We start from the raw sequence: 16,854 nt of genomic DNA on the forward strand, positions 1-16,854 counted from the left end.
GGCTTACTCTCCTCTTGTCTGTGTAGCTCTGCCAATCATCTGGTCAAGGCTTCTTATATGATACACTTCGTAGTTATGTCTGTAGACCTAAGAATGCCCTCTGAAAGTGTAGTGTGCTCATTTCTAATCTGATTGAAATACTGTGATGGGTGTTTTCATTAAATCTTTTTACCAAGATTTGTGGATAGGTGTATTGACTGAATTGATGTTTTAGTGATCATACCAACCAATGATACTGGCCTTTTCCTGAGAAGATGACTTACATAGAAATAAATACAACAAGAGAAGAATAAACTGAGGATTTAATTAGTGGCTTAAATTGGTTGTTTGGTTTTTTGGTGGGTTGGGGTTTTTTTTGGTTTGTGGTTTGGTTTTGGTGTTTTGGTTTTTTTTTAATCTACCCTGACCATACAAAGTGGGAACACTAGTTAAATATGAAGATCAAAGTAGAAAACTTAAAGTATATGCTCAATGCACTTACAGTACTACACACAAATACAAGGATGTTGCATTTCCTTCCTTTATCAATGCTTTTGGCTCCCAAGAGAAAACTGCCATAATGTATTAAATAACTTAATATTCTGGAATGTTTAAAAGTATGTTTTTATTCATAGTACTTGCCTTAGCACTGTTAAATATTTACAATAATGTGGTAGTATGACTTGTGGACTTGACTGCATTACTTTGTTGAAAACAGTCCAGCCTTTGTGTGTGTGTGTGTTCATGATTTAAAAAAACCCAGAAATCTTCCCTATTTTTTAAATGCAGTTGTCAAGTTTTCTTTCTTAATCACATGAAGGAGTAAGAAGGTGTCCATATTTGTATTTGTGTTTGAGGAAATGATTCTGAATTTCTGTTTTCTGATAACAGTTTTGAACCAGCTGCCTCTTCCATCACCTTTACCTGCTACAACAACAAAAAGCCTGCTTTTCAATGGACGGATAGCTGAAGAGGTGAACTGCCTTCTGGCTTGCAGGGATGAAAATCTGGTTTCACAGCTCGTCCACAGTCTCAATCAGGTGTCAACAGATCACATGTATGTATTTTGAATTTCAACTATATCAGATCACCATCCTTATTCCTTGAAATCAAAATTAATTGGATTGAGAAGGATGTTTGTGAGAATCTGAAAACTAGAACATGCAGGTTTTTTGTTAGGCTTGCTTAGCAGATGACTGCTATATGAGAGTCAAATGTTTCAGTCAGTCAGAATGTTAATAATTGTGCCGGCAGCCCTTATGCGTAACTATGGGTATTATTTTATAGATTTGCTGCTTATTCCATTCTTGCTAGTTAGGAGTGGAAACTTCATGGTGTTGATTGTACAATACTCATTTGTGTTCCGCTTTGGTTAATAATGCTCATAGACAAATTATATACCCAGAATTACACAAAAAGAAAATTTTTTGAGACACCCATGTAAGACCCATGTCAATTGTGATTAGGCATTGAACTTAAATATTTTAAGAATTGAACCAGCAAGTATGGTAATGTCTTCTCTTTGTTATATTTTTTTTCTCCTCCCCCCCCCCCCCCCCTTTTCCCTGGTGTCCTTTGAATTGTCTTATGTTGACAACCCTGTCTTTTTCCTACATGTTCCAATTAATTATTTTGATCAAATGGAAGTAGCTTTTAAAAGTCCTCAAAGCAAACAGTAAGTGAAAGCACGGATGCATTTATAGAAAATGCATTACATTTTTTTTTTTTTTATGGTTCAGAGGGAATCCTGTGATGTCAAAGATATGCCGATTTCCTTTTTTAAAATAAAAGATTCTCAAAGCATTGGGCTGCAACCTGAATGTTACACATTCATGCATGTGTTATTTTCACTCCTACAGTAATACTTTTCTTGATGTTATGCCAAAGCATTCTTTTATGGAGAAGATCATGATATAAAAGTGGTCATAAGAAATTTTTTTATAATAGTCTGAAACTGACAGCCATGTATATGTGAGTGCTTAGTAACAGAAAATAATTTTGAAAACTACTAGCAATACCTCTTCTGCTATTCCTTAAAGAAAGGAGGGGAAAAAAAAAAGGAGGCAGGGAACAGTGCTTTGCAGACTTGTTTTTTTCTATGTTTTAACAGTAAATTGTCTTTTTCATTTTGGTTTTGGTTTTTTTGGGTTTTTTTAGTTGTGTTTTTCTTTTTTACTTGACTCATAGTTTCTTATAATTTGAAAATGCATTTGCCTCTTTATTTGCTTACTTCCACAATTCCAGAGAGTTGAAAGATAACCTTGGCAGTGATGATCCAGAGGGAGATATACCAGTCTTGCTGCAGGCTATCCTGGCAAGGAATCCTAATGTTTTCAGGGAGAAAAGCATGCAAAACAGATACGGGGTACAAAGCGGTAAGGATTTTTGATTATTTATTGATTGCATTTTATGTTGTTCTGTAAGTTTAGGTGACTGATACAAACCACAAATATATATAGAGCACAATTGTGATGTTTATGCCTTACCTTGTATTTGATACTGATATAAAGTTATGTACCTTGACATCTTCTAAGAACAATTGTATTAGAATAAGCATGGAAATAAAATCTGACAGGTATTTCTGTAAAAAAAATGCTTAATTTCACTACAAAGTTTTATCTCTAGGGTAAGTGATTGGATTTTATTTTAAAATAATTTTATGTGAATTTCTTTACAGCTAGGTTCATGTATTTGTCTTAGTAAATAATTGAAGTTGGAAAAATATGCCTTGATCTTACTGAAAATCTGTACTATTATAGTGTATTATTGCAGTGGTAGTTCTTAATAGTTTTGGAGTAAGAAATAAAGTTGAATGAACCATACTTAACGAACAGCTTGTCCCTGCCATTCCTTGTCTCAGCAGTTTGTGACGCTCTACAGATTTTACTGTATTTGACAGCTAATTCTTTTCTGAGGTATAGTGAGATATGCAGCTAGATAGCAAAGATGAAAAAGGAGAGAGACAAAGCAATGGATTAATTGGACAGATTCTAGCTGTAGATCTGGAGACTTGCACCTGAAGTATATTCTGTAAATACCGGCCTATGAAATGAGTAGGAGAATTTCCGGAGTTTCCGCAGTGTGAGGATAAAGCTTTGCTAGCACTGTAGAGATGTAGATGGAAGTGTTACTGGAGGGAGACCACAGAGGATAGGGAAGTGCAGGGTGGTTTTGGAGGGGAAAAATAATAAAATGAGATTATTAGGTTCATTCATCTCGGCTAGTGAGTAAAAAGCCGTACAGTATTTGAAAAGCACTTGCTAAGGGCAGAACACATAATGGTACTTGAAAGAAGGCAGAAATTTCCTGGAATGAAAATGTGAAAGGCAGTGCTAAATGCTTGAAAGTGCATTGATACATATATCCTGAAATTTAAGCTCTGAAAACAGTCTCTAGATCCTGTGTTTAGTGGTACCTATGGCAGAGTATGATTTTTTCCAGCTGTGGGAAGCGTTGTGACTGTCCTGTTTGCAGAGTGGTCCCAGAAAGAACATACACTTGAATTAGGGTTTTCCCACCAGTTTTGTCGAGTAAAATAATATTTTGCCAGTGCAAAAGGGAGACATCATTTTTGAAATCATCTGTTCCAGCAGAGGCTTTTGAAAGAAAGAAGACAAAGCTAGTTAATTTCTTTCTAACTTTACCAATTCTGTGCTTCACAGGGAGAAACACTTTTGCAGCTTGATTCAATAGGTTAAGAGTAATCCTTAATGAAATAATAGCACCTCTGTCTTTAGTAATGTGCTTTGGCCTATGCTTGAAGGAAGGTATTAGTACAGAATAAAAAATAATTCAACATGAAACTTAAAAGAATAGTTGATGTTATTTTAGTAAAGTTAACAAAGTGGTTTCAGGGAACCAGAAGAGAACAGACTTTAAAACTCTCTTGAATATTTAATTTTATTTTACATAATTCTGAATACTTGTACGAGTGCAAGCATTACAATGTCAGAGTGAAATCTGAAAACTGGAAAAAAGGGGGAAGAGGCGGGAAAAAGCATAGCTGTAGACAAAGTATTTTTAGAGGAAGAAGGCCCTGGAATGAGTGTTTGGAAAAACTAGGTGAAGTGTGACTTTATTTTCAATGGAAAAAGGCCACACTTACCTGGAAATAGATGGATCTTTAAGCTGGATGCTGGCAAATTGTGGTAGCCTTAGTAGCTGTTACTATGCCCCATTCAGATCTCCAAGGCCAAAGGAGGCTATACTGTTGTGTTGGGGCAGCAAAGGTTGTGTTTTCTTCTGCTTTCTGAACAGATACTGTAATCTCTTGTAGAGTCATGATTTGCAGAACAATTGGGGGCTTGGTAGAGATCTTACATAATGCATTTTGTCAGCTAGAAGAATGGCATTTAGAGTCTTTTCTAGTATTTAAAAATCATTTACTCTGCTTTCCTTACTGTCTTCCTTCTGAATATTGTCCTTGCGTCTTGTTGTTGAGTCCAGCATGCAGCGAAGTCAGCACTGGGTACTGTGACCCAGTATTTGTAATACCCACAATTGAGAAGAAACGAAGGCAGCAGGTCCCCCTCTCTATATACTCAGCCTGGGGTGGGTCTGTGCACCATGATCTCTTGAGTGTCAGTTCCAGCATTAGTATGGACAAAGAGAACTCAAATTAATTTCTCCTAGCTCTCATTTTTGATGCAAGAACAGGAAGATCACCTGGCTGAAGAATTACATTAAACACATCATAAAGTTCTTGGTTCAGTACAGTTTATCAGGAAATAAAGGCATCTTCAGAAAGCTCAATACTCTATTTTGAATTCCTGTGAATGTAAGGTAATTCTGCACAAGCAGAGTTCTGTGCTGATGTTTTTTCCCCAAGTTCATACTGATCTGTAGTTCAACACTAAGTTTAGAGCAAGAATCAGTTTTGGTTACAATGAACAAATAGTGTAAGAAGGTTGTATTATGCGGACATTTCTTTTGCTTTGTGTCCTGAGCGGGTGCCCCTCACCCCCCGACTCTCTCCTTTCCTGCTGTATTTCATTTCAGGTAATGGAGCAGCAATGTTCAAACTCTTATTCCCTGTCTTTTGGTAACAGACCCATTGTTGAAATTGTCTTCGTTTGTCTTAGATTTTTCAACTAGATTTTTAGTTAGATTTTTCAGACTGTTTTCTATTACCAGGTTGTCTGCACAGACTGAGTCACATCACCATGCGGCATCAGGCCTAACTTTGCACAAGGGCAAAATGTTAGTTTTTATACTAGACCTTTTTCCTCAGATGACACAGAAAGTTCTGGGTGCCACCTTGTAACTACTATGTCTTGCATCTTATAGTGTATGAGTGAAGTGGATTTCTTTATAATTACATATTTAAAATTCAGATGTTACTTAGTGTCGGTTTTCGTAATAATTCTTTCTCTTTTCCTTCTCAACACTTTGGCTTTGTCTTTCAGCAGATATGTGTTGGAAAATCAGCTAAAATAGCATATTGCAGTAGGTTAGTATTCAGAGCATCACGTAGGGTTCAGAAAGGACTTGATATTTGCTTTATGCTATTTATCAGAGTTTGTGCGTTTGGGGGGGATTAAAATATTATGCATCTTTCCATAAACATCAATTACTTGGATAATTTTTTTCATTTATACAAGAATTCAAGTGCATATGTGCCTGTAAAAGGGAAAAACTTTGCATACGTACACTTTCAGCAAGAGTGTATATTTAACTGAAAAATCACCTGTTGGTTAGCACTCCTAGCTTAAGCATGCATGATGCTGTAATACAGTTTAATTGTACAAGATTTTTTCTGTGATCTTGAGCTGCATTTTTATGTAGTGCATTCTTTGGCATTTAGTAGGAATGCTAAAATGGATTTATGTGTATCATTTTTTTCCAAGAAAAAATATTATAGTCAAGACTGGGAGTATATGTTAAGGAAACTCATTCTAGTAATGTTACTACTAGGATGACGTTTTTTTCAAACCTGAATATTGCCAATATTCAAAATCAAGGTTGCATTTAAAAGAAATTCTTAAATATTTAAGGCATGGAAATGCACAGTGGAGACATATATGTGCTGCTTAGTGATATGACAACAATGTAAAAAATGTGCAAGAAGATATTTTAGTGCTAATGGCCACAGACTAATCTCACCTCCTTTTTAGACTAAATGTTGGGGGCTTATTTTTATTTCTTTCTCGTTACGTTATTATTAGGCTGTTACCTGCCTGGAAACTTTAGAGACGCTAGGGTTTTTTTTTGGTGGTGGTGGTGGTTGGTTGTTTTTGGGTTTGTTTTGGTGGTGGTCCCCCCCCCCCCCCCCCCCCTCTTTTTTCTTTCAAGTTACCTAGATTGTGCCTTCCATGTCCCTCCTTCCCCCCAGCACCCCCCCAACAGGGAGGGAGAAGTGAGAGCTGTTCATCAAAGAATAGTTTTAGGGTTTGTTTAAATGTCATTTAGAATGGATTCATTTATGTATTTTCTGTCATTCTTTTAAACCAAAAAACAGCACATCTGTGTTTCAAAATGTGCTTTAAATTTAGGGAGGAAAAAATAGATAGATATATTTTTAAAGTATTTTAAAACTGCAGTCTGTGCTTTAAGCATAAAATGAAATTTCATCTGTATAGCTCATGCTCATACGGGCACATTCTGTCAGCATTCCCTACATGAATGTTAAGTATGAATGTGAGTAGTTTGACTGAAATATTGTGCCTAGCTGCGTTGAGAGTGGCAGTGAGAGGTGAGTGGGCAGTGGGCACCATGGGTGCTGTCTCCAACACAAACCCCCTGGAGGTTCCTCCTCACTTGCCTCTATGCAAGGCAACCGGTGCCCATTTAAGCAAATTTTGCAGGAGTTGGGGAGTCCTCTTCTGTTACTCGGGGCAACGAAATGCCCTCTTTATTGAAGTATGGAGGTCTCTGATTTTTTTTCAGCACAACATGGGACTTTCACTCCTGCTCTGGGCTAGTTTTTGTGTGCTAATGTACTTGGAATGCAGCACTTCACACCTACCAGGAGGTAGTAACGGCTGCATTCCTGGCGGATTATCACATCTCTGCTGGGGAGAGGGGAAGAGAAAAGAGGGTGACAGGGAGGATTTCTGAAACTAGTTTTGCTTGTGTGAATATTGCAGTAATTGAAATCGGTAATAGCAATTGAAGGATTGATTCCCAAACACCCTGGATCGGGGACTTCTCTCAGCCTTATGTCTAATGTTTGGTTTAAAATATTTGTACTACTGATGTGCTTTTACCCACGGCTGTGGATCACTTGCTGTGGCTTCCCAAGCTGCAGTGTGCAAGTAAATTCTGACACTGTTTTAGCTGCAAGACATTCAATTCCGTCATTAAAATAACTTAAAATTAATTTAAGTTTTTGTGTTTCTGCATCACTTCAACTTCCAGTGCCATGCTGTTCTTAGGGATACCTGTATCAAAGAAAGGAAGAAAAAGATTCTTTTAAATTCTCCCTAATAATGATACAAGTTAGAATAGAATAGAATAGCATATTTCATTTGGAAGGGACCTACAATGATCATCTAGTCCAACGGCCTGACCCCTTCAGGGCTGACTGAAAGTTAAAGCAAATTATTAAAAATGCCTCTTAAATTAGCTAGTTTCAAGCACATTGGTACTTGTGGCTTGCCAGCTGGTACAACTCCTGAATTTCCAAAGCATGATTGGGGGGATCTACAGGCTGTGGGAGCTTACAATTGGGATATTGGTTCTGCTTTGCAATTGAAATACTTCAGCACCTTCTTTGATATCATTCCTTACAAGTGTAGTGGAGGTGGAATAGAAAGCTTTTGTCTCTGGGTAGAAACAAACCAGTAAGGCATTATGGGAGCAGTGGGAATATCTTGTAGCACTCAGCCTGAGATGATTGTTTGCTGTACGTGCTCTAAAAATGGGAGATAAATTTTCTGTGTTCTTCTGACATGTGAAGTTTCCAAATTTTTTACTTATTGGCACAATGAGTACTGTACACACCAGCCTGGGGTGTGGAATATATGTCCTGTTATAAAATGTTTCTATTTACTAGTAGGTTTTGGCTTGGGAAGCTCTACAGAACAGAGGAAGGAACTACTGTTAATATTTATAACTGAACTGACACGGCCTTAGGGAACTTTTTTTTTATGTCATGATGTAAAACGGACATCTTACGTGGAATCCGTCATTTCTGATGTTTTCTAAGAGTTGTGGGTAGATGATGTTAATGTCTGTAAAGTTTATAATCTCTTTGTATATAATAATTTCTGAAATGAGATACTTCATTGATTAAAAAGGAAATGTATATAAAGTAATGCTGCTATCTTCTTTTTAATAGGGATGATGATGTCACAGTTTAATATTTCTCAGAATTCCATGCGTGGTAGTCCTGCATCTTCCAATTATCAACAAACCACTATCTCACATAGCCCTTCCAGGTAATGCTTTCTTTTAAAAGGGATGGGAGGGGCAGCAAACTGCAAATTCTTCCTACAGTGACAGTCAATTCTTTTTGCAAGTATGTGAGTGGAAGGTGATCAGTGTCAAGACAAATTTTGCATTTGTCTGACAGCAGGGTGAGTTTCTTCAGCTGGCAAAGTAACATCTTTCTGTCAGTGAATTAATCCTTGTATTCTAAGGATTAGTCACGATTCTTCGCACTCTCTCCCTCCCATAATTTTGGCCAACTTTCTTTCCTCCTTAAGGAGTCCCCCTGCCTCCTGCCACTGCTCCAGCTGTTTTCTACCTGTGGCGGAGACTGCAGCTAGTGGCAGGAGGATAGGAGAGAAGAGGCTAATGTGTTCCAGCATGTATAACATTACCAGTGTGACAGAAGGGTGATAAAGAAGGCTTGTTAAAAGCATGAACTACTGCTGTAGCAGTTACACAAAAGGTTACTCAGAGGAGGAAAGGCCCAGTAGTTTGGCCAGTCTTCCAGCAGCATCGTCATCAACTTTCTGGTTCTTTTTTAAAATTTTGAGTGTTGGCAAGTAGCATGTACCTATAATCCAGGCCTTTTTTAGTGTAATAAAGTACTCTGGACTGGAGGAAAGAGTTCTGCATGTAGTTTCAACCCAGTTACTGGGCTTTAGCAGATTTAATCTTCAGTTACTAGATACCATTATTAAAATAAAATTATTTCACATAGAACTTCAAGTTACTGTAATTGTTTTGGCAAATGAAATGCTCTGCACAAAACCCAGTACAATTTCTAACTTTTATATCTAAAAGGATATTGAAGAAGGTTTTTTGAATTGTGAATATTACCATGAATATTACAAAGTCTTCTCAAAATCCTTGCAAAATCCTTGTCTTAAATACTTTGCTATTTCTTTCTACGGAAGCTTACCTTCATAAAGTTGCTATCTAGAACTGGTGGTTATGGATGTGTGTCATGTACTTTCTGAAGTATCTATTTGGTTTATTTTTATTTTGAAAAGCTCATATAAGAATGTAAATTATAATGTGCATGTATTATTATCACAAGCCTATATTATTTTTATGGCTTCCTATCTGTAGGATCAGTCTAAGATAAAGCCAGTGAAAGAATAAGTTGTATTCAGTGGACTTTGGGTCAGGTCTACCTAACTGCCTGTCACATTCCTGTATCTTGGCAGTATAGTTCTGTTGGATGAAGTTCTTTGAAATCTTCCTGGAAAAATCTTACTTAGAGTAGATGGCTCCTTGTTAATCCTAGTGACCTAGTTGTTAATTATAACTTAGCTGTCATTTTCATTCAAACTTCTAGGACTAACTTTTGGAAATTGCAGATCTTGTTTTAGTACATATTTGTGTCATTGTTTCCTTTTCCTAGGTGGAGGTCTTATGAATGCTTTTTATTCTGATCTTTACTTCTACTAATGCAGTACCTAAGCTATGACTCTTTAAGTAATAATTGAAGTTGGGAAGATATAGATAGCTTAAAGTACTGCTTTTGTGGGAGATTCTTGATTGTGTTGGAATTTTGTATCTTACGGAACTTGTAGTGTTCTGAACGTATAATATTCCAAAAGAAACAATAAATTTGTCTAAATTTGCTTTCCCAACTTTAAAAAACTTTATTTTATTTTTAGCCGGTTTGTGCCACCACAGACAAGCTCTGGTAACAGATTTTTGGCACAACAGAACAGTCCAGTGCCTAGTCCATATGCTCCTCAAAGCCCTGCAGGATACATGCCATATTCACATCCTCCAAGTTATACACCACATCCTCAGATGCAGCAAGGTAAGTCTGTGATGTTTGTTTTATTCTCCTATCTCATGTCAGCTTTACCTTCATGTGCATGTTTCATGGCTTTTTAATTTCTTTGAAGGAGTCACAAGCTTAATGCAAATCTTTGAGTTGGCAGGTATGTTTAAACTTTGCTTTCCTGACTGTACAGTGTAATCATATGTACTTTATTTAAAAAAAAATAAAAGGGAAGAAGAAAAAGTAAAACACATGTTCCTGTTGCATTGCTACCCTATGTACACCCATTTTGCATAGTTGTCATGTATACATGACAATAGAAAAAAATCAAAACGAAAACCTTTTATTTGTTAGCTATGGCCGTCATTTATCTGCGCTAGTGAAAACCTTGTTTTTGCCAATGTAACATAAGTTTTCCTGCCAGCTTATTTAGCCTTACCAAACTTTTGTAGTGTCAACTAGATTAATTCTAAGCTGGCTAGAATTTTATGCTCAAGGTATGCAGTAACTGGCAAAGACGACCTCTGGAATGAATGGATTTCTTTATTCTTCCCTTTTCTAAAAACAGTCTTGAACGACATAAATTCTGTTAAAGTATCTAGGCATTTTTTGTTGGTAAGTAGAATTCCCACTGTATTCTTTTAAATCATTTGTTCTTAAAGTTTAGCATTGTGCTTAGAATATATATAGCTGTTCTGTATGTAATGTTGTATGTCTCATGAGTACCTTGGAAGTTACTAAAGGTAGTGAATACAAATTATGTAGAATAAAACAAAGTTTTGTATAACCAGTAAGAATATAATACTGATGATGGTTAGGATAGATGTGGAGAGAAACTTGGCTAATCTGTACATGGAATTTAGGTTTTAAATCCTCTTGAAAATTAATATCTTAGATATCTTATTCAAGGTATTTGTGGCAAAAGGATTCAGTCAAAAAGCTGGATTCTTGTTCAGATTCCAGACCTTGTGCATCCAACTCATTAATATCCACTGTTATATGGTGCTTTCTCTGAATTTAAGAGTTAACAAGTGTGTGCATATATCATATAGTTACTTATAGTTACTTAACATTTTTTGTATTTCAGCTTCAGTATCCAGTCCCATTGTCACAGCTGGGATGAGGAATCTCCATGAAAATAAAGTTTCAAGTCAATTGTCTGGAAATTCAGCTAATCATCATGCTGATAATTCTAGACATGGCTCAAATGAAGACTACCTACAGATGGTGCACAGACTAAGTAGTGATGTATGTTACCTAAATCAGTTTATTATGGTAAAGCAAATATTTACTATGATAAAGCAACTATGTGGTCAGCTGCCTTAGAAGTCAGATATTTTACTGTTTTGTTGTTGTTGATGTATAAAACCACTGAAAATATATTTCAGTTTCAGATGTGTACACTCAACCGTGCAACTTTAATGTGTTGAGATCTAATTTTTTCTAGATCTCTCTTTCCATTGGAAGTGTTTGTAACATTCATTCTGATGAAATTAGGAAAAGTAAAAAAACTTCACATGATCTTATATGTGAGTTTATTTTAAAGAAATAGTAGAGTGTCTCTACGACTAGTGTAGCAATATGTTGATGCAAACAATACTAGATTCTAAATAGGTGCATAGTTAACTTGTCTCCCTGAAGATCCCTGCAGCTGTTAATTAGACTTGATATATTTGAATAACCTATTGGGTAATATAGTAGTGTTGTCAAAGGCAAGAGTTCATATGGACGTTTTCTCTTACTGGTCTACTATGTGCTTTTATTGCCTGGTTTATTTGTAAGAAGTTTTCACTTAGTGACTTTATTTCATGTGAGAGAAACCCCTTCTGAAATCTTGAATCTAAAGGAAAAAAGAAAAAATACAAATTGCTCCCACTTTTTTTTTTTTAACTGCTGATTAATTTTCCTCTTAATGAGCATCTCATCCTGTAGTTGAAGCTTGTTGGGATTCTTCTTTACAAGTTTGGCACACAGCGCTTAACAGATTCTTTTAACAGCTCACTTAAGTTTCAGTTTTATTTTTTCATCAACACCTGGTGGCAAGCAGGCTTTCTTTTTTTTTTTGTGATTGCATGTGTGTTTTATTGAGCGTGACTCTTGTCTTCCTAAAATAGCTTGTGGAAGCAGAAAGTGTTGTGTTCAACAAGTGTGCTATTAACACCAGGCTCCATAAATCCCTTGTCAGGATTAATACAGTAGAGTACACATACACTTTAAGGACGATTTTTTGGTAAACTTAAGAGCATTCTAGAATATAAGTTTGTGCTTACATATCACCATTTGATGAAGCTCTGAACTAGGAAACCGTAAACAAGCACTTCTGAAAATTTGTCAGCTCTGGTGGGAATGGCATGTGTACCTGAAAGGTCATCTACCTAGTTAGTCTGTTTAGTTAATTTAATAAAAGTCACCTTTGCCTACATCCGTGGCAATCATGGGTAGAGAACCTCTCCTGTCCTAATAAAACATATATGCTAAAAAGTTACTAAGCTCTTTTCAGTATTTTATTGGTTTTTTTGAGATTTATTACAAGTCAAAGATAAGTCAGGTTTGAAAAAAATCAGCTCCATAATTTCACTGTAGTAGATAAATGAGTAACTCATCAGGAAATTAATTCACTTTGACTTACAATAACAACATATAAGTTTAAGATAGTTCTTTTTATTGTGTTGAATCTGAATATTAGATTTCTTTGCACATGAGTCTTTCCTCACATGAGGCAACAACTTTTTTTGCAAGCACTGTTGCAAAAATACGTGTAATTAATAGCACAGCATGAGTTTTAGGTTCATTGTCCTGTGGGAGGGAAAAAAAAAATCTAATAGAATTGTTTTCTAAGTGCTTGTGGATAGTGAAACTGATGAAATCTGTTTTGTTACGGATTTATATTCTTTGACTTGTAAGCACCTTCAGTCTCTAAATTTCGAACTCTTTCCTTTTGCCTAAGCAGTGTCGACTACGCCTTCACAAGGCGGAACATGTACACTGTCTAGTCTGTGGCTATGCATGTGGAAATTGGCTATTTGGACATTGTCAGAGGGAGTGTGTCCTTTCCTATATATGTAGGCTTCTATCTCCTTGAAATGCCAATTTAGCTTTCTAATGTACTACTGGCTGCTGATTTTTTTCATACAGACATGTAAAAACGTAATTAGAGTTGAGCTTTCTAACATTTTATTAATTGGGTTGAAATTGGTAAAAAAGATAAAAGGTATTTATCAGATAGCTAATTCAGGTTTGGGGAAAAAAAAAAGTTATGTGAAAGAATGGCATGTATTCAGATACCTCAATAGAAGCCACAGTAGAATATTAGCTACTGAAATAACCAATTTAATTAGGAAACAGATTAAATAACATTAGAAGTTCTTTGGAGACTTCTTTGTATGACTTTACTCTTTAAAAGAATGGACTGTTTATAATTTGTTTATAATTATAGAAATTGTCTCTTCATAGATATCAGGGTTGTTAGTTTCTTCTTTCCCAAAACATTTCCATAGATGTTGTATAAAAAACAGTGCTAAAAATGGGAATTGCTGGTCTATAGAAGTTTAAATGAGTATACTTGTGACCAGCAGAGGGCTCCATGAAAGAAAGAAAAAACCTATGTAAAATATTAAATGGGAATTTGAATAGCAGGTTTCATACTTAATTGTAAGATAGTGTGGGGGTAAAAAAGACACATTTACATTCTTCAAGATAGAGCATGGACATCATTGCATTGTAATTAGTATTATGAAGAAGTTTGTCAGAAATTACGAATTCCATTGAAGCAGGTTCTTCTGTGCAAAACTGAGAAGACAGTAGAACTTGTTTGCCATGTTGGGGAAGTGCTTCATATTGCCATCGAGTTGTTTCCTGTCTGTCAAGACAGGCAAATAATGAGATAAAGTCACTCCAGTTGTGTTTTACACCAGACTATCTCAGCTGCTGGAATGGGAGTGCTAGAGATTTTGTTCAGTCCTGATGTGTGTATGCTGGAGGATATAGATACAAAGTGTTAATTTGTTTAACTGTAAAAGTACGATGTCATTCTAGATAAGCTTTAAGGGTAGGTTAAGTGAAAAAATGGTGAATTTGTTTTAAAAATCTCCATTTTATGCTCAATTTCTTTCAGTTGGTATTGTGTAGAGGTCATGTATCTGCTTTTCAGTTCTTTACTATGAATGCTTGTAATAAAAAAGTCCTAAATGGAATCTTAGTCTAAACCACAAGTGCTTATTTAGCTAGAAGACATGTACATAGATTTATTTTTGTGTGCATGTTCTGGTTATAGATTCTTCTTAGGACTGATTGTGCTTTGGAATATTGCCTGTATAGTAGTCTAATAGGTTAAATTAGAAAGATTTTTATGTAAATAAATATTTTTCTAATATGCTTTTTTATCCCATCCATTTTATCAGTATATGTACTAATTTCAGTCTTTATTTTATCAAGTGTTCTTGTTCATAATGTTAATTTTTTATCATTGTCACTTTAGGATGGTGATCCTTCAATAAGGAATGCTGCATCTTTTTCCTTGAGGTCACCACAGTCAGTCTGCTCTCCAGCTGGAAGTGATGGAACCCTTAAAGGTAGTCTAGCAGTCATATATATCAATGTATTTTTCCCCAATTTTAAAAAACAGAGAATTTAAAGAGGTATTTAGATATTCCTCCTTACTTCTGTATTCAAATAGTACTAGTGAGTATGTTACTATGTTTTGGATACAAAATTATTTTGAGCCCTGATCCAGAAGAAATTTCTGAAGGTCCAAAAATTGACTAATCATCCTTCAAAACAAAGCTCAAATTCATGGAGGACAGAACGATTTAAAATCCTTTCCAATACGAGGATTAAATTCTTTGTAAGAATGGTTTCAGTTGCTCTATGTAAGAAACGGTTTAAAGGCAGCATTACGAGTACTGAACTCTTAACCAGCTCAAAAATGTTTTTACATGCAATGCTTGTCTTAATTGCAATCATGAAATTTTAAGAACATGAAATTAAAAGTAATTCAATGAACTCAATACATATAGCATAAATGAAGCCTGAAAACCTTAGCTGTGGAGAAGGAATAGGATGAACTGTCAGTCAGTTGAGAGGTAACAGAAAAAAATCTGCTCAAAGTAATTCTTTATGCTAAAATCTGGAGTGCATACTGCTGTTTTTAATATTATCCCTAAGAAGCAATGACTGAGATACATGAGACTTAGCAAGGTAGGGGTTTGGGCATATTCTTGCTGATTTACCTTCCCAGTGCTCATATATTTACATGGCAATAGTAGAAAGATGCAACAGTGCTTTCTTCTCTTTAGCCCCGAAACAAAATCAAGTCTTTCTGGATGGTCAGGTTAGCTGTAGAGGGAGAACAGGAGATGGGGGAGATTCTAGAGAAGGAGAACAGTAGATGGGGGAGATTCCAGAGAAAATGAAGGTATTGGCCTTATGCAGCCTGGATAAGAAATGTCTTCAGCAGGGGTGGACTTGAGTCAGGCTTTTCAGAATTGTGGAGGAAGGATGAGATACAATGAACTTAAATTGAAATGTGAGGTTCTAACTAGGTCTAAGGAAAAACTTTTTCACTAGCAGCACAGTCAAGCATTGGAAAAGGTTGCCCAGAGAATCTATGCATTTTCTGTCCTTGGACGTTTTCAAGATCAGTTTGGGTAAAGCATAATGTGGCCTTGCTCACCCTGCTTTGAGCATGAGGATGGACTAAAGATCTGCTGAGGTCCCTTCTTAACTGAATTATCCTATGATCCTGTGACTGCTAAATGATTTCTGTGGTTCATCTTCTGTAGACATATACTGTGGTAAACAGTGATAGAAGAAATGTGGCTCAAGTAGCAAGTGAGAAGTACATGAATAGCAGGCCAGCAGCATCAGTATTTCAGGAGGTCTTGTGCTAAAGGACTTGTAAGACTTGTGTAAATGGCAAAGATTAGATGTGGTGGTTGTTCTCTCTCTGTCAAACTAATCAGTTTATCAACATTGTGAATGAAAGTTACTTCCACTCAGATACATGATTACCACTCAGCCAGAAGAGTATTTGAGGTTTGTTTGGTTTGTTTGGTTTTTTTTTGTTAAAAGTTGCTGGTGTTTCAGTTGGCTGTCTCGGAACCCCGTTTTGAAGGGATACCTTTTCAGATTATTTCGGAAAACAATCTGATTACTGCACAGTTCAGATTGTAATGTTTCAGCATTACAGGGGGTGAAAAAGTGCAAGAGGAGCTTTTTTATTTATTTACCTGTGTGTTAGCTTTACTTTTCCCATTGATAAAGCACACAACTGAAATTACTGTTACTAATGGTGCTACCATTTTGCCTTCCTAAAGAGATTAATGAACCCTGATTGAGAGAACCAGTTCTTGATGCTGCAAGAATTTTGCCAGGTGTTTACTTCCTCTATTCTCATATTTTAGAAATGTGTGGAGGTGTGGATAATTACAGTGTGGATAGTTACAGTAATTAGAAAATGGGATCCCTAACAGTGAGGTTTTGGTCTGTGATTTGGAGTGAAAGTTGTACTAATGAATTTTCCAGTGATGAACAAACAGCAAGTATCTATGCTGAGCTTTTTGTTGCTACTCTCATTAGCACTTGAAAGTTTGGTTGACAGGTTGCAAACTTTGATAAAGAAAATTAGCAAAATACTTAAATGTTTGATTGGGAGGACAAAAAGAATGGCACTAGACATCATCAGTCCAGAGAGAGATCTCAGGAAGGATGTTGTAATATCTAAGCTTTCTTACATAACATAGAAACTT

At 36.0% G+C, this 16,854-nt stretch overlaps 1 protein-coding gene across 7 annotated transcripts in view; it reads left to right on the forward strand.

Annotated features, from left to right (window-relative positions):
- Positions 1–16,854, forward strand: part of NIPBL (NIPBL cohesin loading factor) — a 161,611-nt gene that overhangs the window by 63,137 nt on the left and 81,620 nt on the right. For all 7 annotated transcript variants that reach the window (XM_075727004.1, XM_075727005.1, XM_075727006.1 and 4 more), the window contains exons 3-8: positions 871–1,036; positions 2,224–2,354; positions 8,258–8,357; positions 9,993–10,144; positions 11,196–11,356; positions 14,586–14,679. In XM_075727004.1, the coding sequence (XP_075583119.1) occupies positions 871–1,036; positions 2,224–2,354; positions 8,258–8,357; positions 9,993–10,144; positions 11,196–11,356; positions 14,586–14,679 (804 nt within the window). The remainder of the gene's footprint in view (positions 1–870; positions 1,037–2,223; positions 2,355–8,257; positions 8,358–9,992; positions 10,145–11,195; positions 11,357–14,585; positions 14,680–16,854) is intronic.

Source organism: Pelecanus crispus, chromosome Z, assembly GCF_030463565.1.
Source record: "Pelecanus crispus isolate bPelCri1 chromosome Z, bPelCri1.pri, whole genome shotgun sequence".
NCBI classification, from domain to species: Eukaryota; Metazoa; Chordata; class Aves; order Pelecaniformes; family Pelecanidae; genus Pelecanus; species Pelecanus crispus.